This window comes from Eulemur rufifrons, chromosome 11, assembly GCF_041146395.1.
Source record: "Eulemur rufifrons isolate Redbay chromosome 11, OSU_ERuf_1, whole genome shotgun sequence".
In the NCBI taxonomy this organism is placed as follows: Eukaryota; Metazoa; Chordata; class Mammalia; order Primates; family Lemuridae; genus Eulemur; species Eulemur rufifrons.
In genome coordinates this window covers 1,145,218-1,166,460 of record NC_090993.1, presented here as the reverse complement: position 1 = coordinate 1,166,460, position 21,243 = coordinate 1,145,218, and the positions used below count along the sequence as shown (strand labels likewise).

The 21,243-nt window shown below is 50.1% G+C and overlaps 1 protein-coding gene across 2 annotated transcripts in view; it reads left to right on the top strand.

Moving 5' to 3' along the window:
* Positions 1-21,243, top strand: part of SUSD4 (sushi domain containing 4) — a 69,080-nt gene that overhangs the window by 24,866 nt on the left and 22,971 nt on the right. For both annotated transcript variants that reach the window (XM_069484595.1, XM_069484596.1), the window contains 2 exons: positions 15,379-15,594; positions 19,120-19,293. In XM_069484595.1, coding sequence (XP_069340696.1) covers positions 15,379-15,594; positions 19,120-19,293 — 390 coding nt within the window. The remainder of the gene's footprint in view (positions 1-15,378; positions 15,595-19,119; positions 19,294-21,243) is intronic.

The following is a 21,243-nucleotide window of genomic DNA, read 5'->3' as shown; positions in this document are numbered from 1 at the left end:
ATTTTTTTTTTTAACTGCCATACTTTAATTACAAGGAACTCTTTCTCTGTTTATTTTTAAAATAGCATTCTGTTCTTGTTTCATAGATGCATTACATTCTCTTATATCTCTGAGGATATTAATTATAATATTTTCTTTCTGCATCGTTTCATATTTATTCACGTTTTACCTTTCACATCAGGGGCTTCCTCGGCCGTGCTCGGTTGAGCCTGAGACAAGAAGGGGACCCTGTGTGCACAGGTGGGACTCAGCTCTTCCCGGGCACCGCTGGGGGCTTCTGACATTTTACTGGGTGGGGGAGGAGTGTGGGGGGTGTCCTCTCCTGTCCACTCCTGTAGGGCTGTCCTCTAAGGCTGTTCACTGTCCCCGAGTCTGGGACTGTGTCCCCGACCACTGTGGTGGGGGAGGGGTGGTACCTGGAGGCCCCGGCCAGGAGAGGGGACCTGGGGTCTAAGTGTCCCTTTCCATGTCTCAGCCCCACGGTCCCCCCGCCTTTGCAGAGCTTCATGCCCAGCACGGGCGCCTGCTGGCCCCTTCTTGGTTCTGCTCACCCATGTTTCCACTTCTCATTTCCTAAAAAAGCAGAGAGACATCTCTTGCACTGACGCCTCTCCTGTTTTCTGTGTTGCTGGAGGTTTGTGCCGTTTCTAAGTTCTTCTCCTGTCAGTGGAGTTCGGGGAAGGGGAGAAATGAGCACGTGTTTGATCCACCGTGTTCGACAGGAAGCCCTGATTTCGTGTGGACTCATTTCAGAGTAGTTTTTTTGATCGAGTGCCTAACGGGACCGGGCACCCTTCTGAGGGGCTCGCGTGTGTCATCTCACGGACTCCTCACGCTCGCTCTCCGAGGGGACACCGATGACTCCGGTTTCCAGGTGTGGACACTTAGAGGTTTGGTGACTTCCCCGTGGCGCGTGGCGGCGTCTAAGCTTCACGCCTGCTGCACGCGGCTCTCAGGCGGGAGGGCGTGTGCTGTGGGCGTGAGCACCGGTGCACGATTGCTGTGACGGGGGAGGCTGCCGTCGGCACCCAGATGGACGGGCTTCTGTTGTGGGGACAAGGGAGAAAGGCCGTGCTGGGCTGTGGAGGGGGAGGCCCGAGGACAGCGGGCTGGCTGGGAGCCTGGGAGCCGTCCTGCCCTGGCCCTGTCCCCGGGACGGCAGGGTGGGTGTGATGGGCAACTGAGGCAGCGTCCTCTCAGGGTGTCGGAGCACATGGCCCTGGGGGGGGAGGCACATGGTGCAGATGGCTGTTCTGAGGTGCTCCTAGGATGGTCCCCACCCTCCCCAACACCCCCTTAGCTGGAGGGAGGGATCCAGCTTCAGACCACCAAGCCCGGGAGGAAGTTTGACCCCTGGTTCTCTTTTCCTGTGACACCCGCCCTGAAGGGTGGGGGGGCTTGTCCGTGGAGACCCCTGTCTTCCAGGACGACCCCCAGTCACCGAGGGTTGCAGAATTATTCTCTCCAGCACGGTCAGGCCGTGTTTCAGTGCCCGGGATGCGTATTTTAAAGTCTCGAATCCAAATTACAGCACTAAAAATAACTAACGACGTCTAGTTTAAACAGACAGATCCTAAGAAACTTTATGTATCTCCGTGCAATGAACTAGGAAAGCCGGTGTTAGGTAATGCTGGCGCCTGAAAATTGTTGTAGATACCAGCAGCCGTAAATATCCAATTTTCGCGAGAGACCTCACCGAAGCAGTTTAATCCCTTGGATGCTTGTTGGAATTCAGGAGCCGTGTCTGAATATAGATATGTCATTTATACACACACTGTCATATTTTCCGTAGATGTGTGTGTATATGAGCGCGTGTAAAACAAGTTGCTTGGAGGTAGCCCAGCCATGCTTCCTAATAGCGCCCTCCAAATATTTTATGAACCACATCTCATGTATTTTATGGCCACATGCAGCGTTCCTTCCACAGCACCCCGCGGCCGCTTCACTTAGCAATTGGCATTTGCCCAAGAGGACTAGAATTCAGCACCTGGAGTATAGGGGGGCTTGGGACCAGTGGCACACTGTCCCCTGTCACTCAGCCCTCTCTGCACACGTTCAGGGAAAGGCACAAGACGTCCTGTGAGTCGAGGCCTCGAAAAACATGTGAGTTTGTCAGGCAAGTTGCTGTTCAAAAGATGCCCCAAGAACCTCATTTTCTGCCCGGTGCAGAGAGCATCAAAGGCCTCGGAGACCAACTGAGGGCTTTTAAGCGGGCGGAGGGGCACGTCTGTGGCTGCCAGGCCGGGCTTGCCCGTGCGCTTTTTGGAGGCCCCTTTTGTCCTCCTCAACCCCAGCCACCCGGGGACACAGACTCAGCTGTGCTTTTGCTGGAAGTGACAGAGCTTGGTTGGCACGCGAGGGTGCACAGCTGGCTTGGAACAGGAAGAAGAAAGGAGGAAGGAACAGCCTGGCTTTGTGACCTCGGCTGGCGCAGGGTGAGGGTGCCGTGCTACGGAGCTGGTCTCCCTCTGACGCTGGGATGTGAAAGCGCCACCGTGTCCATTCTCAGTCATCGTCATCGTCATTGGTCTTTTGATCACTGGCGGTCATCGCTGCTCTGAGCAGTTCTAACGGCCAGTGCCGTCAGAGAAAACAGCAGGAATCTAAGCAGACAGGTTTAGTAGGTGACCTCGGAGTGGTGCATCGAAGGGCTTGGGTGGGCCCTTCCTGGAGAGACGCCCTCACCTGCGGCCAACCGGCGCGACCGCTGGCGTACCTGGGGCAGTGATTGCACGGTGGGAGCTGGGGTGGGCGGGGCTCTGCAAGGTGGCAGGTCGGTACCAGGCATCTTTATCAGGACAGAGGTCCCAAGTCACCATCTGGCAGGACTCCTCGTCCCACCCCTTTCTCCCTGCCATCCTCCCTTCCTTTATGTCTGATGTGTAAATACTTCTGTGACATGGTGGCCCTCGCTGGCTGCATGGGGCTGCCCCCCCCATAGGACTCCTCTGTTTTTACATGAAACCCACCAGCTATGGCGACCAAATGCTGCGATCGATTGTGTCTACAATCTGTGTACTTGAACTCGTCTCCACTGTACTTGACTCCACGGCTCCTGCTGCCCGGGGTGCTAACTGTGTCTTAGCTGCGTGAGGCCGCAGACCTGCCATTTTATTTCTATTAACGCCAGGAGAGGGAGAAAGTTAAAAGCAGTAACTAAGACAAATGGTGTTGTTATTGGCAGATATTCCTTTTGCTGTCGACTAACCTATTTTATTTCTCTTGGTGTGGACTTTATGTTCTCGTTTGTTGTTTTTTGAACCTCCTTGCTTAAGACTTAAAACTGGATGCAAATAGGCAATGAGGGTTTTGGGAGAGAATGAAGATCTTCCGGCGGAACTTGGAAGGCATAGTAAGCAGGTGAGAGAAGGAAGGCCCGGGGAATTTTCCAAACAGAAAACTTCTGTTTCTTAAGTATGAGTGAGAACAGTGATATGTGGATTGTGGTTTAGTTGGAAATGCAGCCCTTCGAGGTCTGGACCTTTTATGGCTTTCCCTGGCTACAGTGTGCCAGTGTGCTTTTAATTTAGCGGCGGCAGTAGAGGAATTGCAAAACCTCCCAGCTGAGAACGTGCTTAGGAATCAAATGAGTGTGATAATGAGGATGGATGTGAGCGGCTTTTCCACAGAAATGCAAGAAGAGAGAAGGTGGTAGTGGCGTGCACGAAGGAAGAGAATGCCTCTCCTTTCTCCCTCCTCCCATCTATCCACCCATTATCCATCCACCTGTATTGCCATTCATCCACCCATCCATCTGTCCATCCATCCATCTGTTCATCCATCTGTATTGCCATTCATCCATCCATCCATCTGTCCATCCATCCATCTGTTCATCCATCTGTATTGCCATTCATCCATCTGTCTATCCGCCCATCTGTCCATCCCTCCATCCATCTTTCTGTCTATCCATCCATTATCCATCCATCTGTATTGCCCTCCATCCATTCGTCTATCCATCCATCTGTCCATCCCTCCATCCATCTTTCCATCTATCCATCTATTATCCATCTGTATTGCTCTTCATCCATGCATCCATCTGTCCATCCGCCCATCCATCCATCTTTCCATCCTTCCATCTTTCCATCCTTCCATCTGTCCATCCATCCATCCATCTTTCCATCCATCTGTCCATCCATCCATCCATCCATCCGTCCATCCACTCATCCATTCACTAAATCATCTTTCACTGAATTCCACCCATGAAAGGCCCAGCAATAAGAACCTTCTGGATGCAAAGCTAAATTAGGAGTATGTATCTTCCAGGAGCTTAGAGTAAGGGTTGAGCACAGAACACAAAAAAAGTGCAAAATAGAGAGAAAAAAGGACTGTGGATGTGGAGTGCCGGGGAAAGTTAGAGGGGAAACTTACAACCTTGGGGAAGGTGCGCTGGGCTTGCACCTGGACTGTGTCTGTGTTGGGAGAGGCAGGGAAGTTTCAGGCAAAGGTGTTCCAGGTGGTTAAGGATGAGGTTATAAATTATTAAGTCAGAACAGACAACCCACAGTCATATCCTTGTTCATTATTGATCAAGAAGAGGATAACTTGGGTACAAATGAAGGCCATGGATAACCCCTAAATTTTATCTGCACGTGAGTTTCATCCTTCTCTCTGATTTCAGATACAAAACAGGACTTCAGACCCCTCTTTCTCTCACTCTTTTCAATGCTCATTGATAAAGCTGCTGAATTCAAGTAGAAACCACCCTGGAGAGTACCGTGAGCTGGAGGGGCAGGGAGAGGCAGGGGAGAGGGCGCACCAAGCCCTAGGACAGGGTCATCAGCTTGGGGCAACAGAGAGCTGGTGGCCGGGACTGAACACAGTGGCTGGTTTTTGTTCCTCAGGACTAAGCTGTCCGGTGACAGATTCAGAAGCCCATGGACGGAGCACGGTGCTAATGGCCATCAAAATCCAGGCCAGAAGAAAAGTCTGGAGTCAGGGCAGGGCAGATACCTCCATAGCCTGGGCTGGCCTCCACCAGGGAGCCGAGTCTGACCCCGAGTGGCAGGGTCCCCGATGGATTCTCAGGGGGCAGCTGGTCTGCCAGCCACGGAGCCACCGCTGAAGTGCAGCTGCTGACACGTGGGCCTGGCAGCGCTGGCCAGGTCGGGCTTATGCCCCAGGGAGCCTGGCACACACTCCTGCAGCCAGGACTTGGGGAATAAGGAGGGTCTGGGGACAGGGTTGACGGATGGCAGAGGCGGTGACACTTGTCTCCCTTCACCCAGAGGGTGTCCCGAGTCCCTGGATGGTGTGGACAAGTCTCACCGGAGGAATTGGGATCTTTTCAGGAACAGAGTAGGCGGAGTCGGTCTTCAGAGCGATTCAGACAGCCCCGCCCTGAGTACTGGACGGTCAGAGCAGGAAGGGGCTGGTGGGGCTTAGTCCTGGCTCTGCCACCTTCCGTGCGACCTTGAGCAAATCACTCAACGTCTCAGAGCCCAGCTCCCTTCTCCCGAAAACAGAGGGGACAAGGACCCACGAGGAAGGATTCAGTGAGACACCGTACCTGAGAGCCCTTCGCAGAACATGACTCAGACACGTGTTAGACGTTGTTACTAGAAGTCACACCTGGGCCTTTTGACATTGGGATTATCACGTCCAGTAGCAGAGGCGAAAAATGCCAATTTTCTTTTTAAAAACATTTTTTATGTGACAGAACACTAATTCCTAATGACAGATGGCGTTATCTCTGTAGTGTTCTGTCCCTCTCGTTCTGGAGTGCGGAGGAGCAGGTGCCTTTGTGGGTGAAGAGGTTGGAGGCGGCTGGTGGTAACTCTCTTCTCTCTGCTACGCTCTTCTGCGGACCAGAGCCCAGCACGAAATTAGCCCCCAGGAAGATATATTCTGGGCAGACGAGCGCTTCCCGAATGATTACAGGGTTTGCCCAGGGAAACTGTGTGTGTAAATACAGCCTCTTGTCGAATCTCTGAGGCTGGTGACAGCTCCCTGGATGGGTCCTGCAGAGGGCACGCAGCCCAAGGTGCCAGGCAAGGGGAGGTTCTGCCCACCGAGCCCACGGTGTGGCCGGGTCCTGTCTGCCGTTTTCTAAATGCATCAAGGCTCCCTGTGGGCCAGCGGTGGCCTCGCGCCCCTCGCTGGGTTATCGGGACTGTGGAGTAAACAGGGTCTGGGCCGTTCTCCGGGAGCCCCTGCGGCCCGGTGGCCCTGAGCGCGGCTGGGTCACACGGCTTTGAACCACATAGCAGGAAAGTCATTTTCTCTTGTTCTCCGTGGTGAGCGGGTGAAACACAGGATGAGTTAAACCCGGTTGACAGGAAGCTGTGCACATGGATACACAAGCTTGGGTGTGAATCACGAATCGTCTTTGCTTGGAACTCGGTAGAACCATCCTAACTCCCCAAATGAATCTCTCCATCACTCTCAATATATGTCTGTTAGAGTCGTATCTTTCCTGAGTTTTTTTTTTTTCTCATGGCTCAATTTGAACCAATGATGGTATTATTTGGGGATTTTTATTTTTTAATTTGCTTGGGTTTTTTGTTTGTTTGTTTAAATAAAGACCTCGGCACATAGAAGAGTTTTTCATGCCTCCTGGGGAGGACAGGAGGGAAGGGTACCGATGCCAAGGCACATGGCGAGAGCTGGCTGTCATTCGAGTGCTGGCTGGGCAAGACCTCACCACCTCCAAGCAATTTCCAACACCTTCCATTCCCTCCCCGTTGGCAGAGGCCCCTCTCGACTGGACTGTGGGTGGGCGTCACGGGGACGCATGAGAAAAGCCCCCGCACCGAGGGCATCGATCTCTCGGTGGGGCTGGGGACGGGAGCGTGTGCCTACAGAGAAGGGTCTGCGGGTGGGAGCGGCAGGTGCCATCACGCGGGCCATGCCTGCTGGTCCTGCCCGCGCGAGCTCCGTGGCCGCCCCGACTCATTCACGCAGAGACCTCGCTCAGTCTCTGCTCTTCCAAACACGGGTAGGGCTGGTGTCCCGTGGACCCAAAGGAAGCCTGCGGGCCACTCTACAGAAGGTCCGCTGCCCGACTGGAGCTGCATGTCCCAAAAGGGTCACATGGAGATGGGTCCTGGGCAGGGACATACCCGCATTGCAGGACGGACGCTGAGAGAGGAGAGGCAAAGTGCCTTTGTGTTTTATTGATCCAGCATCTTTGGGGGAGTAGTAGGTTCATTGGAAATTAATTTTTTAAATTAAACCAGAGAGTAGGTTCATTGGAAATTAATTTTTTATTAGCTAGGTTTTAACCCTTCAAGATACATTTTAAAAATAACCATTTTGGATGAAAATCTTTCTAAAATATGTATTTTCCTACCTTCTTTATTTTTTTTTAATTTTTATTTATTTACTTATTTGGTGTTTTTTTTTTTTTAGAGACGGGGTCTTGCTCAGCTGCTCAGGCTGGAGTGCAGTGGAGCAATCATAGCTCACTGTAACCTCAAGCTCCTGGGCTCAAGCGATCCTCCCACCCCGGCCTCCCAAAGTGTCAGCATGAGCCACCTGGCGCAGCCCCTACCTTCTTAAATGGAGAAATTTTGATGTCTGGGGTCTTTATCATGATCAGTCACTGTTATGTAATTCTATAAGCCGAAGGCAGCCTCCGTGGCCCCCCAAAGCTTGCCTTTTTTTTTTGATAGCCCTCATATCTTTGATTCTGCGCTTTGTTTTCTTTCTCTTCGTGGCCATCTGTTAGCTGTCACTTGTCATGGCTTCCCGTGTACCTGAGCTCATCACCCTCGTAAGCGCTTACCGTGTGCCCACTGTGTACCAGGTGCTGCACTAGACACTGTGGTTACACACGGGGCTTGTGTGAACGGGGGAAGCTGGTGCTTACACGTGGCACTCGGATGTGCCAAGAAATAAAAATAAAAATAGTCATGACCTCAGGGTGGGGAGCCTGGGGTCTTGGGGCCACGTGTGACCTTCTGGATCCTTGAGTGTGGCCTTTAGAGTGAATCCAAATTTTACAGAACAAATCCCTTTAATAAGGATTTGGGGATCTGGAGGGTCACATGTGGCCTTGAGGCTGCAGGTTCCCGCCCCCACGAGGGGCTTCTCACGTGGGGGTGAAGCTTTCCACGCACAGACGGTGACAGACCCCTTGAATATATGTCCCTTAGGCTAAGTCAGCTACTTCAGGTAAGCTCGGTCTCTTTCTCTTAAGCATTTGGCCAAATTAAGTCCAGGTTGAAGCTTCCTGTCTGGGTTCTTTCCGCCTTCTCGGATGCTCTCCCTGCGTGGCGTGTGGGGTGGAGGAGCCCAGGCATCCCAGGGCAGTGGGGAGGGACATGCCGGCCCGAGCGCATTTTCAGCGCTCCTGCCATCTGGGCTCCGGCTTCCTGCTGCACCCAGGGCTGGAGGCCACGGCCGGGGGGACTCTTGGTCTTGAGGTCTCTTGGCACGGCCACCTGCCGACTGGTCTCCATCTCCGAGTGTCACTGCACCCTCCGTCGGTCCCTGGCCTGGGCGAGCCACCCCGCAGCTTAGCTACGAAGCCACCTCTCTCCATGGCAGCCGTGGCAGGCCCGGCTCTCCCCTTACGTGCTCCCGTTGGGTCCCTTCATGCCACGGGGAAGCCACGGGACGGCTGTGAGTGCTGCCTGGGGCCCTGCTGGTCAGAACTCCGTGCACCATTTCCTGGCGTGTGGACACGTCACGCTGCTGCTGGGGCATTTGCCGGGCGGTTTCCTGCACCCAGGGTCTCACAGGGAGACAGAAAACAGCTTTCAGCTTCTTCCCTTAGCTTCTCCTCGTCCTTTTTTCCTTCCCTCCCTCTCTAGTACCCTCCCTTCTGCCCTCCCACCCTCCTTTCCTTCCTCCCTCCCTCCCTGCACCCTCCCTTTCTCTCTGCGTCCAGCCCCTCCTGCAGGCGAAGGAGGACGCTTGTCTGCTTCCTCCGGCTGTTGGGGCCGGTGACAGCCTCTCTCCATCATTCCTTCCTCCCCTCTCCGTGGCCTTGCTTGGTGCCAGGCTCCTCTTCCTGGGGGAGGGCTTGGCTGTAATTGTGTGAAGGCTGCAGGAACATGATATAAGGGGATGAAAAATATATTAGTTTAATGTTTTCAAAGTACCATGCCTGTTGCCCACACATAAATAAAACCTGGTTTCTGTCCATGAAAAGCTTCTTCTCGTCAAGGAGGTAGATTCGTGACCAGTAATTTCGAAATAATTTGGTAAATGCACAGTTCCCATTGCAGTCCTCTGCTCCCGGCCTCACACGCACACACGCACACACACCCACACACGCACACACACCCACACATGCATACACATGCACACACGCACACACACGCACACACACCCACACGTGCACACACACCCACACGTGCACACACCTGCACACACACGCGGACCCCCACGCTGCTTACCGCTCTGATCCCTACATTATGGCACTTGCCACCTCTTTTCTTGGGTCACAGTTATTTGTGTACGTATTTTAGCTTCTAGAGGGCAGGAGTCTGATCTATTTTATAGCACTTGGCAAAATGTCCTAACTTCATTAATTAAAGAAACAATGTGTTAAATCTTTCCTGTGTACCAAGCTCTATGCTTGACACTGAGGTTAGATAAATAGCACACGAGCTCTTAGAAACTCACAGGTTCTAAACAGAATTCAAGAGGTCTGTGAGCTCAGATGAGGAAAAAAATTACCTCTTTATTTTCCCTAATCTCTCGCTGATGTTTAGTGTTTCCTTTACTTACGGAGGTGGGAGTTGACTAGAGTAATCGTAGAAGCACCTGTGGCTGGAGTCACCGATATTTGCATGTCACTCACAGTTGCAAATGTCTCACCATCTCCTTCATGTTCCTCAGTTACAGTTGTTGCAGGTTGAGCATCCGCAATGCAAAAATCCAAAATCCAAAATGCTCTAAAATCCAAAACTTTTTGAGTGCCGACATGACACTCAAAGGAAACGCACATTGGAGCATTTTGGATTCAAATTTTCGGATTGGAGAGGCTCAACCAGTAAGTATAAATGCAAACGTTCCACCCCCTCCCCCCAAAATCCAAAGTCCAAAACAGTTCTGATCCCAGACATTTCGTATAAGAGATACTCCATCTGTATTAGACCCAGTGGTAAACCTTGTTATTTGATGTGTTTGTAAAGAAGCACATTTATTACCGTATCACAGATCTGTTTTGAAAAGACATTTTTATGACTGTATTTCAGTATGATCGGTTTCCCGCCTTTATTCCCTGCTACCAGTGAACACTGGCCTGTCTCGAGCTGCGTGTGTCGGTGTGTGCCGAGGGGACACTCAGGAACGAGACCCAGCAGTGGAGGGAGGGGGTCTTGCGGGGGTTACAGGTGCCGGGTGGAGCCTGCGGGTCATTGTCTCGCGTGGCAAAGGCTGAGCACGGAGCAGCTCCTGGGAAGGAGCCCTGGCCGGGCACGGTGGCTCACGCCTGTCATCCTAGCACTCTGGGAGGCCGAGGCGGGTGGATCGCTCGATGTCAGGAGTTCGAGACCAGCCTGAGCAAGAGCGAGACCCCAATTCAGGGATTCAGGATCTTGCTCCTCGGCCAGTGCCTGTCCTCAGAGCTGTGGGAACGGCACAGCCGTTTAGACTTTCCGGCCTCAAATTTTTCAGCTATAAAATAAGGAAAATTATTAAGATGAGTTCTAAGATTCTTTCCAGCAGTAACATTCTGTAGTTTCTGTATTCCTGAAAAGCTTCAGGTTATATATGCTTACCTATTATTTTGTAGTGTTCAGAATAGCTTTATAAAGACCCTATTTGTCTTGAATAGTCTTGTACAGGAGATAGGCGATCAAACTTTGTGTTTAAAATAAATCACTAATTCTCCCATAATTTAATTAAATTATCCCACCACATTCCGATCAAGGATCTGCTGGCAGAAAATCCCGATAATTGATCCATATGCCCTTGCCGTTGCTTTGACCTAAGACAGCTGATTGACAGTGGATGGAAGAGACATGGTGGTTACTGGGAGATCTGGACAAGTTGTTACGGTAGATCTATAAAGGGCTGGAAGCAAGATCTTCCTCGAGCTAATCGTCTTAAAAACAAACAAGGAAACAAAACACTGTGCACAGAGCTCTGATCTCTCTCTTATTTGCCTAAGCGTGTGCTGAAGTTCACCTGTCAGTAGGACCACAGAGAAACCCGGCGGTGAAAGAGGACAGTCTTCTAGCACGTGCTGTCCTAGGCCAGCCCGAGGTTTACCTGTTCCCTGCAGCGTCTTCTGTTCCACGCAGCACCTTGCTCTTCCTCGCATCCCCACCCCCACCCCCACCCCCGGAGTCCCAGTGGCGCTGAGGGTTGTAAGTAGAGATTGAAAAGCTCACATGGGGTCTGGCCTCTGTTTTATGAATCAGCTACGGAGAGGCGGGAGTAGTCAGTATCTCCAAAAAAGAGTGTTTGAAAGTTGTTACTAGCAACAGTTGGATTTTCCTAAAGTGACTGTGAGAGCTAATCCTATCAAACTGTGGTATTGATCCCACGGCGTTGCTGTGGGGTTGGAAAGAGACCGTGTATGTAAAGTGCTTTGTAAACTGTGAAGTGGTATCCATGCGGAAAACATATTTTAGTGTTGCTCTACAGCTGTGTTGCTCACAGAAAATAAGGGAAATCTGATTTTTAAAAAGACGACAAACAGTCGTAGGCGTTTGAAGATTGCATTCTAGGAACTCTTTTTTTTTTTTTTTTTAACTACGCATGAATTGTCTTCTGGGGTGTTTTAGTGTAAGTGCTTATGCCTCGGAAGGTTGTTAACAGTTTTTATCAAGAAGAGACTAGAAATTGTGGAATTTAGAAATGAAAGGGACCTGAGAAACCATCCAGTTGCCTCATTTACTGATAAGTTTTTTTTTTTTCTACTTTTTTTTTTTTTTGAGACAGAGTCTCGCTCTGTTGCCCGGGCTAGAGTGAGTGCCGTGGCGTCAGCCTCGCTCACAGCAACCTCAAACTCCTGGGCTTAAGTGATCCTACTGCCTCAGCCTCCCGAGTAGCAGGGACTACAGGCATGCGCCACCATGCCCGGCTATTTTTTTCTATATATATTTCAGTTGGCCAGATAATTTCTTTCTTTTTTTTTTTTTAGTAGAGACGGGGTCTCGCTCTTGCTCAGGCTGGTCTCGAACTCCTGACCTCTAGCGATCCTCCCGCCTCGGCCTCCCAGAGTGCTAGGATTACAGGCGTGAGCCACCGCACCCGGCCCTGATAAGTTATTAAAACCCCGGAAGATCAAATGCTTGTCCAGAATCACAGAGTTGGCTGGACAGGCAACTTTTATTATACTCGATAAGGATTTGCTTTGGAAAAGAGCCTCATCTATAACCATGTCAATCAGGTTTCTTTTTTTTGAAGTTTACCCATGCCTTATTCAAACATTTTGACAATTGATAATCCCAAAATTTCCTAAAATATCAACTGCAAAATTTCTCTGCCATCATCTTCCTGATTTTTTCTGATGAATGGTTTTCTGTGCTTACTTTTTTTCTCAAATAGATAAAGGTTGATTCTGCTTTTCCATGCTAAAATATCACAATCTGGAATAATTTTGTTATGTGCTGGGCACTCTTTTAGGGAGCAATATCATGAGACTGGAGTGAAAATCACATTCTGAGTTAGCATTGTGATCGATTTTATTGGCGCTGAAACCGAGTGAAAGGATTTAGGAATAATTGGGTAATCAAAGTGAATTAAATCAAGAGAGGGGAAAATATCAGTTCTGGCATCAAACGGGGACGGCTATGACTTCCACATCTGTGGTCTTTATCCATTTTAATCAAGTCTAAATTATGCTATTAAGACTTATTTTTGCGACGTTTGCTTGCTCAGACATAGCAGACTTTATATTCATCTTTGGATGTTTCTTGAAACATTAAAACATTCTCAGCATTTCCAGGGAAGAGTTACGTAACTTGATTAGCATTGAAATATTCAGAGCTGATATTATGTTTATAACCGTGGGCGCCGTGTTCAGCCGTTTCTAGGGGACGGAATCCGGAGACTGAGCCTTCAACTCACAGAGATGGATTCTGCCTCCTTCAACTCGTTGTGTCTTCAAAAAGCCAGATTCAAATGATGTCTCGTTAGTATGAATTTGCTATAATAGATAGTACATCATGCTATTGGTGTGGCAGAAATATTACTATAGTAACTAGCCCAGTCTTGCTTTCCGGTTTTCCTTTGCTGTATTTCCCCGGGGATGCTGCTTTTGCGGTGAAAAATCTGTTTAGCCTAATAAATGGTAACAGTAATCAGCTTCCCTTTTTCTTCCCCCAGATACCTCTTAAATATGTAACTGATGATACACGGAATTATGGAATGATGGAGCACTAAGTTCACAAACAAGAAAATTAATTTAGAAACCTTTGATTTCCTTTGTTGAATTTTTTGTGTTGTCTCTTATTGGAAAATTTGTCTTAAACCTCTGCTTTTGCTGTGAGCTCTTTCCTTGTAAATGTTAGAATCCTTGATGTTTCTGTGTGTTGGTTTTGGTTTTGGTTTTGGTTTGACTCATGGGTGCCCAGGGACACACACACATCCCTGTGCCCAAATCAGGGGATACTTTGGGACACGAAAGAGACCACTGGGGAGGTGGCTGCGTCTCGTAGAGCAAAGGCCAGAGCTGTCCGTGCACTGAAGGCTGTTGGCCCTGAGATTTCCCTGCCAAGCTTGGCTCCTAAAGAAATCAGAGTTCAGTTCTCTGGAGGTTTGAGGGTTACTATTGACTGTTTCATAGCTTGACCTTGTGGCCAAGAGAAAGACTCTATTTAGAAGTGTTTGTTCTTGTTCCTAAGTTCAGTTGTCATTGTTAAAGACACTTAATTCTAGGGCAAATTAGGAAAAAGGACAGGCTTGAATATTTTTGGAAATTAACAGTGGTGAAGGGGTGTCAGGAGAGAGAGAGAGAGCTGTGGGAGGGCATTTCACACCTCCCTTGTCTGTGGAATACATGAGCTTCCAGGACTGTTGGTGCCATAGGTGTCACTGTTTTGTGGGTAGGGACAGTACCTGATGGGTCTAGAAGAATAGTTGGCATGCAGCTCCACCCACCCATCTGTCCATCCATCCACCCACCCATCCATTCGTCCATCCATCCATCTGCCCACCCATCCATCCGCCCACCCATCCATTCGTCCATCCATCCATCCGCCCACCCATCCATTCGTCCATCCATCCATCCGCCCACCCATCCATCCACCCATCCATCCATCCACCCATCCATCCACCCACCCATCCATTCATCCATCCATCCATCCACCCACCCATCCATCCACCCGTCTATCCATTTGTCCATCTACCTGTCCATCCATCCATCCACCCATCCGTCCATCCATCCATCCACCCATCCGTCTACCCATCCACCCACCCACCCATCCATCCATCTACCCACCCATCCATTCATCCATCCATCCATCTGCCCACCCATCCATCCACCCGTCTATCCATTCGTCCATCTACCTGTCCATCCATCCATCCATCCATCCGTCCATCCATCCATCCACCCACCCATCCATTCATCCGCCCATCCATCTGTCCACCCGCCCATCCATCCATCCATCCATCCATCATTCATTGGTGGGACTTGCAGAGCACGTCCTATGCTGGACGCTGTGGCAGATTCTGGGGATGCCAAGACAGAAAAGCCACAGGCCCTGTCCTGGAAGGGCTCACGGCCGGGGGTGAGAGGTGGCCATTCTGCAGACGACTCAGCACAGAGCTGTGCTCGTGCTACAGCAGCGGGACACAGCAGGGGTGAGGTGGGGGTTGGGGGGGGTCAAGGAAGGCAGCTGGGAGGAGGAGAGACGGGAGCTGGGCCTTGAGCAGTGGGTGCTGCCCTGGCACACGGAGTGGGGCACATGAAGGGGAGGGCGACATTCTCAGCCCCCCTCTGCCCCACACCCTGGGTTACAACCGTCACGTCCACTTGCTGTTCCTAAACCTGCCCCGCCGGCTCCCGGTCCCCGCCATTGCTCATGCCACTCCCCCGTTAGAAAGCCACTCGTGCGTCCCCCCCACACAAGTCTGTCTTGAAAGTGCACCCGTCCTTTAAGACGCCACCCCTCCTGGAACCTTTCCTGACGACTTCTCCGTCCTCGACTGTCTGCAGCGTTGTGTGCTTCTGTTGTGGCCCTGGTCACTGTATATTTCTTTGGTTTCTTTGCATTTCCTCTTCTCCGTCCTGCTACAACCTCCTCGAAAGCTAGCTCGGCCATGGCGCTGCACACGCTAACGAGCGCTTTTCTCAATAAAGCGCAAAGAGCGGAATGAAGCGTGCACTCGCACCTTCCTGTTCTTGGCTTTGTTGCTGGTGTAGCTGGGGTGGTCCGAGGCGTGTGACATGATACGGTGTCTGCTCTTTATGCGGGAAAACGCTTGGCGTTAGAAGAACATATTCAGAGGCACCTTTTCCTCTCTCCGTCACTGCAGGGTTCGATGACCTTCACGTGTGTGGGGACCCTGGTGTCCCCGAGAATGGCTTCAGGACCCCCAGTGGAGGAGAGGTTTTCTTCGAAAGCTCTGTAACCCGATTTCACTGCCAAGACGGATTCAAGCTGAAGGGCTCTCCAAAGCGACTGTGCATGAAGTACTTCAACGGAACCCTGGGTTGGGTCCCAAGTGACAAACCCGTCTGCGTGCCCGAAGGTAAAGTGGGCACCTCGCAGCTTGCAGGGGCCCCGGGGGTGCAGGGCTGTGAGTGACCGAGAGCCCAAGGCCCTGGGTCGTTCTCTCCAGTTCGGGGCTGACCCGCAGGCTCGCTGGAAAGCGGGAGTGTGTCGTGAGGCCTGGGGTAGCGGATCAATTAATCGCTGCATCGGAAGTAATCGTCTTTTCTCTCTGTCTCAATTACAATCCAATCTATCACCATTTTCGTCAATGCAGGAGAGCAGCTCGGGTAACGTCAGGGCCATTGATTAGCAGGCTGCCACATCAGCACTTATTTCCATGTGGCTCAATAAAAAGTAGAGTAAATATCTTGTGCAAAAACTGTAGTTAGTGATAACAGAAGATATATGTGACTCAGAGGATTAAATCAATTACTACTTATCAGTTCTGTGTTAGACGTGATTCATTTAAGAAGAGAAAGAAGTGTGACAAACAGTGACAGATTGACAAGGTAGACATTTATTTCTAGCAATTATTCCTAGATGTATCGGTGGTGACAAGATCATCATTTACTTCCAGCAATTACCCTACATCTGTTGGTTGAAACAACTTTACGTACTTTTTTTTTTTGCTTCTGCTCTATGTGGATACATTTAGAGTTGTAAAAAATGCATTGAGTTTAACTAATTGGAATGCCAAATTATTTATGATATATCTCAGAGGATCAGCCAGGCTGAGGTTGGAGTAGGCGCGAATCAAGAATTCAATCTAGCTCGAGATTTCCATTAGGCGGAGAACTTACATTTCATTGAGTTCATTGGAAATCGGGTTCAGTTTCTCTTAATACTGTTATTGATTTTATTTTGGGATGGAGCTTTTACAATAATGTTATGTAAGCTATTATGGTGATTTAATGTGTATTTTCTTTGTGAGACTTTTTAAAGAATTTAATCCAACAAACATTGTTCCAGCATCTATCATATTCTTCCCCGGGGACATTGTAAAGAATGGGTGAGATGGTATCTTGCACGGAAAGAACTTGCTATCTTAGCTTTTATTTTCAAGGTATTTAAAAAAAAGCCAAAATTAGTATAATAAAGATTTAAGGTTTTTAAAACTAAATTCATTTTTTTTTGTCTTGCATTTTTTTTTGTCTGAGCCGCCCACTCAGACTGTGGTTTCCCTAAGATTCCATGTAAACTTCCCTGGGTTCATATATATAGATTTACCTGCCGAAGTCCATGGCCTGTGTTACCCGGGGCTTAGAAACCAGTCAAGCGGAGGAATGTCAGAGAACAAAGAAAACCAGAACAGCCTTCCTGAATATTGCCCAGAGATGGAGGCTTCTTTTATGATCCTAGGAAAAAAAGAAAAGTTTATCATTTTTTAGATGAGCTTCTTTCCAACTCTGTACAAAACTACATACCATGTAGTAATTCCAAGAAAGGGAGTGAAAAATCACCTTGGAATAGGAGGCTTCTATTGTCCAGGTGTGAGGGCATCATTCTTAACACCTGGGCCCAGGTGTGCCAGGAGGGGCTGTGTACCTGGGTGGCGGTGGGCAGTCAGCGCATTTATTGTGTGACCTCAGACAAAACCACCTGTGTCCAAAGGAGGGTCCCAGCCTCTGCATCCCAGTCGGGATGTTGTGCTCTAATCACCATTATGGAAAGTTTAGAAGAACAGGTGTTACCTCTCTAAGTACAATGGTGCATTTATTTTTAGAATTAACGGCAATGTTGTTGATGTTTGGAAGATCTATATAAAGAGATTGCTTTTGTTCTCCTCATAGTGGAGAAAATCATCATTGTTACCATCCTAGGCTTTTTTTTTTTTTTTTTTTTTTTTTTTTTTGAGACAGAGTCTTGCTTTGCTGCCCGGACTAGAGTGAGTGCCGTGGCATCAGCCTAGCTCACAGCAACCTCCAACTCCTGGGCTCAAGCGATCCTCCTGCCTCAGCCTCCCGAGTAGCTGGGACTACAGGCATGCGTCACCATGCCCGGCTAATTTTTTTCTATATATATTTTAGTTGGCCAGATAATTTCTTTCTATTTTTAGTAGAGACGGGGTCTTGCTCTTGCTCAGGCTGGTCTCGAACTCCTGACCTCAAGCGATCCTCCCGCCTCAGCCTCCCAGAGTGCTAGGATGACAGGCGTGAGCCACCTCGCCCGGCCCCATCCTAGGCCTTTTTATTCCACGTGATTGATACATGGGAGGGTGGAGGGGGGAACCTAGACGTCTATGCTGTGGGTGTAAATATGGTGACCACCGGCCACCGTGTGGGCCGCTTCCTTTTTGAAGCCACTCAACTAGGTAGAGGTGGGGACACGTCCCCTGAGTAAGTAAGCCCCTTTCCCTACATTTCATAAGAACAGGTAGGGGTGAAATTAGATCGACTGAATTCACTTTACAAACACTCAACCCCTACGTCCTGGGAGGACGGGGCCAGACGCTGCCCTGCCCTGAAGCCCCTGCAGGGAGCAGGAGTCGGCGCCGCAGTGTCAGACTTTGGTTTGCATGCCGTGAAGAGTCGGTATCTTTAAAAAGTGAATGTCCCAGAATAAAATTAATTCAGGATCCATTTATATTATGAACAAATATTGTATGAGAGAGAGAGGAGAAGAGTCGGTGTATGTCTGGTGGAAACCTGTTGATTGTCAGTAGTAATGAAAATATTTCCTGACTTAGCTGCCTTTTGGTGCAGCTGGGCTGGGAACGCATCTCAGCCCTGATGGCACCAGCTGTACGAGACAAAATTTTGGTTTTGCTTTTTAAATAGAGAACTGCGCAACCGATCGCACGCAGTTCCTGGGCAGGTCGAGTCTTACGTGGGCTACGAGACGAGGTTGTGCAGCCCCCTGGTTCCTTCCCCCTCGGGCGTCTCATTCCTCGAACTCCTGACCTCGAGCGATCCACCCGCCTCGGCCTCCCAGAGTGCTAGGATTACAGGCGTGAGCCACCGCGCCCGGCCGGCGTCTCATTTCTGAGGGGTGGGCCGGGGCTTGTTGAATTCTGAGTCAGGCTTTGCATTTTGATGCCTGTCTTCAGTCTGTGCAGTCACCTAGACTGGCCTCGTGTGTCCTTAACGGTTGACTTCACGGTCATTGCCACAGGGGGCACATAAAAATGCACATTTCCAGGCCGGGCGAGGTGGCTCACACCTATAATCCCAGCACTCTGGGAGGCCGAGGCAGGAGGATCGCTTGAGGTCAGGAGTTTGAGACCAGCCTGAGCAAGAACGAGACCCCATCTCTGCAAAAAAATAGAAAAATTAGCCAGTCATGGTGGCACATGCCTGTAGTCTCAGCTACTCGGGAGGCCGAGGCAGGAGGATCGCTTGAGCCCAGGAGTTGGAGGTTGCTGTGAGTGAGGCTGACGCCACGGCACTCTCGCCTGGGCAACAGAGTAAGACTCTGTCTCAAAAAAATAAAAATAAAAAAAAAAAGCACATTTCCAGGCCCCTCACTAAGAGGTTTTTTTTTTTTTTTTTAATTGCTTGGGAAGCTGCTCACCACAACTGTTTTTAAATTCCGAAATAATGCGTACCTTCTGCAAACATTGCAGATTGCCGCATCCCTCAAATTGAAGATGCTGAGATCCATAACAAGACGTACAGACGCGGAGATAAATTGATCATCACTTGTCGTGAAGGATATAAGATCCGTTACCCTGACCTGTACAACACGGCGTCGTCGTGTCGCGATGACGGGAAGTGGGACAATCTGCCCGTCTGTCAAGGTAGGAGGCGGACGTCGTGGTTCTCAGCTGGGCTGTGCTGCTCTTGGGCTCGATTGTAGACTCTGTGCATGTTTCTCTAACAGGGTGATGGAGATGGTGGGGGAGAAACAGAGCCATCTACCACCCCACGTGGACCCAGCCGTGTCTTTCCCGTGATTGCCAAATCTCTGTTCTTAGAATCGCCATCGTCACCCCTGGTAGCTTGCTGAGCGCCGTACGCCCCGTCTGAAAATACACACGGGCAGGACCTTCTCCTTTAGTGTGTTGGATGTCTCCTTTGCTCTAAGATATCAAAAGTACTTTAAGAATTAGGAGACTTGTAACTGGGCTGCGAACACCATGATGAACTATTGTATATTAAATGGAAATAACAGGGCATTTATACTTATTTCAGCCGTGGTGAGAATTTAGTTACAGCCAATCTTACCGAGGCTATTTTTCTCTTAATAATGTTATCCTTTTTCATAATGCATGAAGAGCAGGGAAAAAAAAATAATCAAATTCAAATTTCATCCAAACCGCACAGTGCATATTTATCCTCTTGCCTTTTTTATATTCGCCTGGGCCGGCTTAGAGGGCCCTGTTGGTGAAAATAAGCCCTCGAGTTCAGATTAATTCCGATTTTATTTTTTGACATGTGACTTGGACCAAAGGACGGAGAAGCCGATGCATAATTCATAGTTCGAGGCAGGAGAAGAGCAATCTCATTTGCTCCGAAAGCACCGGCGTGTTGGACTGGAGGCGAATGTTAGCTTTGTGCTTGGAAATCACAACTGGCAGACCCTGATACTGCTGTGTGTGGCCCGTCTCTGCAAATAGACTGTTTCCCTACGTGAGGCCTGCAGAGTCCTGACCCCTGGAAGGAACAAAGGCTTCAGAATTAGGAGGACGGGGTGGCCCAGCCCATCGGTCTCTGTTGCGTTTTCAAAGGGGACGTGATTTACTCACATGTTCGTAGACCGTCTACAACAGACGCAGCTGGCTCTCAGGCTCTTGGGCTACTTATTCAAATAAACTTTTTTACCTGCTGATTCGTTCCAGTCCCCCGGCACAATCCGAGGCACCGCGAAGAAAGTCACCTCAGCCTGTAGCCCCTTCTTGCCGTCTTACTTTCCACGCGCGCTGTGGTTCTCCCACCTTTTCTGGGTCGGGGTGTGTGTGTGTGTGTCACTTAAATGCAGTGTGCTTCTTTGGGAGAATTCTTTTTTCCCCATGATTTTTTTTTTTTATTTCAGAGTATTACGGGGGGTACAAACACTCTGGTTCATACATTGTCTTTGCACCCCTGAGTCAGAGGTACGAGCGTGCCCATCTCTCGGGCAGCACGCATAGCAGCCGTTAGGTGTGGATCAACCCCTCCCCTCCACCCCCCACCTGCCCGACACCCTGTGAATGTTACTTCCACATGCGCACCTTGGTGTTGATCCATTAGTACCAATTCGATGGTGAGTACATAACATGTGGTGCTTGTTTGTCCATCCCTGTGATGCTTCGCTTAGAAGACTGGGCTCCAGCTCCAGCCAGGGTGATACGACAGGTAGTTCACCATTTTTGTTTTTTAGGGCTGAGTAGTACTCACATCCAGTGATTTTTTTTCAGACCTCCTGCCCTGGCCTGCCTCTTGGGTGTCATTCTGCAGCATGCGGACCCAGGTTTTCCTGCTGCTCTGTCTGGGTGCCTGCAGTCCTCGCCCGTCACCCAAATCCCAGCCGAGACGCAATTTCCTGGGTCTGCAATGGCAGAGCTGGCTCCTCCGGGGAGGCCCGCCTCGTCCACCCGCAACGCAAACCCTGCCCAGCCTCCTTCCCACCAGCACCCTCCGTCCCACATTGGAGGTGGCCCGGCCTGCACCCTGCCCCCCACGCCACCCTGCGCCCTGCCACACTTAGCAAGGAGGGATCCGCCTGCTGGAGCTGCCACTGCTCCAGCTTCCTCCTGGCTGCCTGCCCG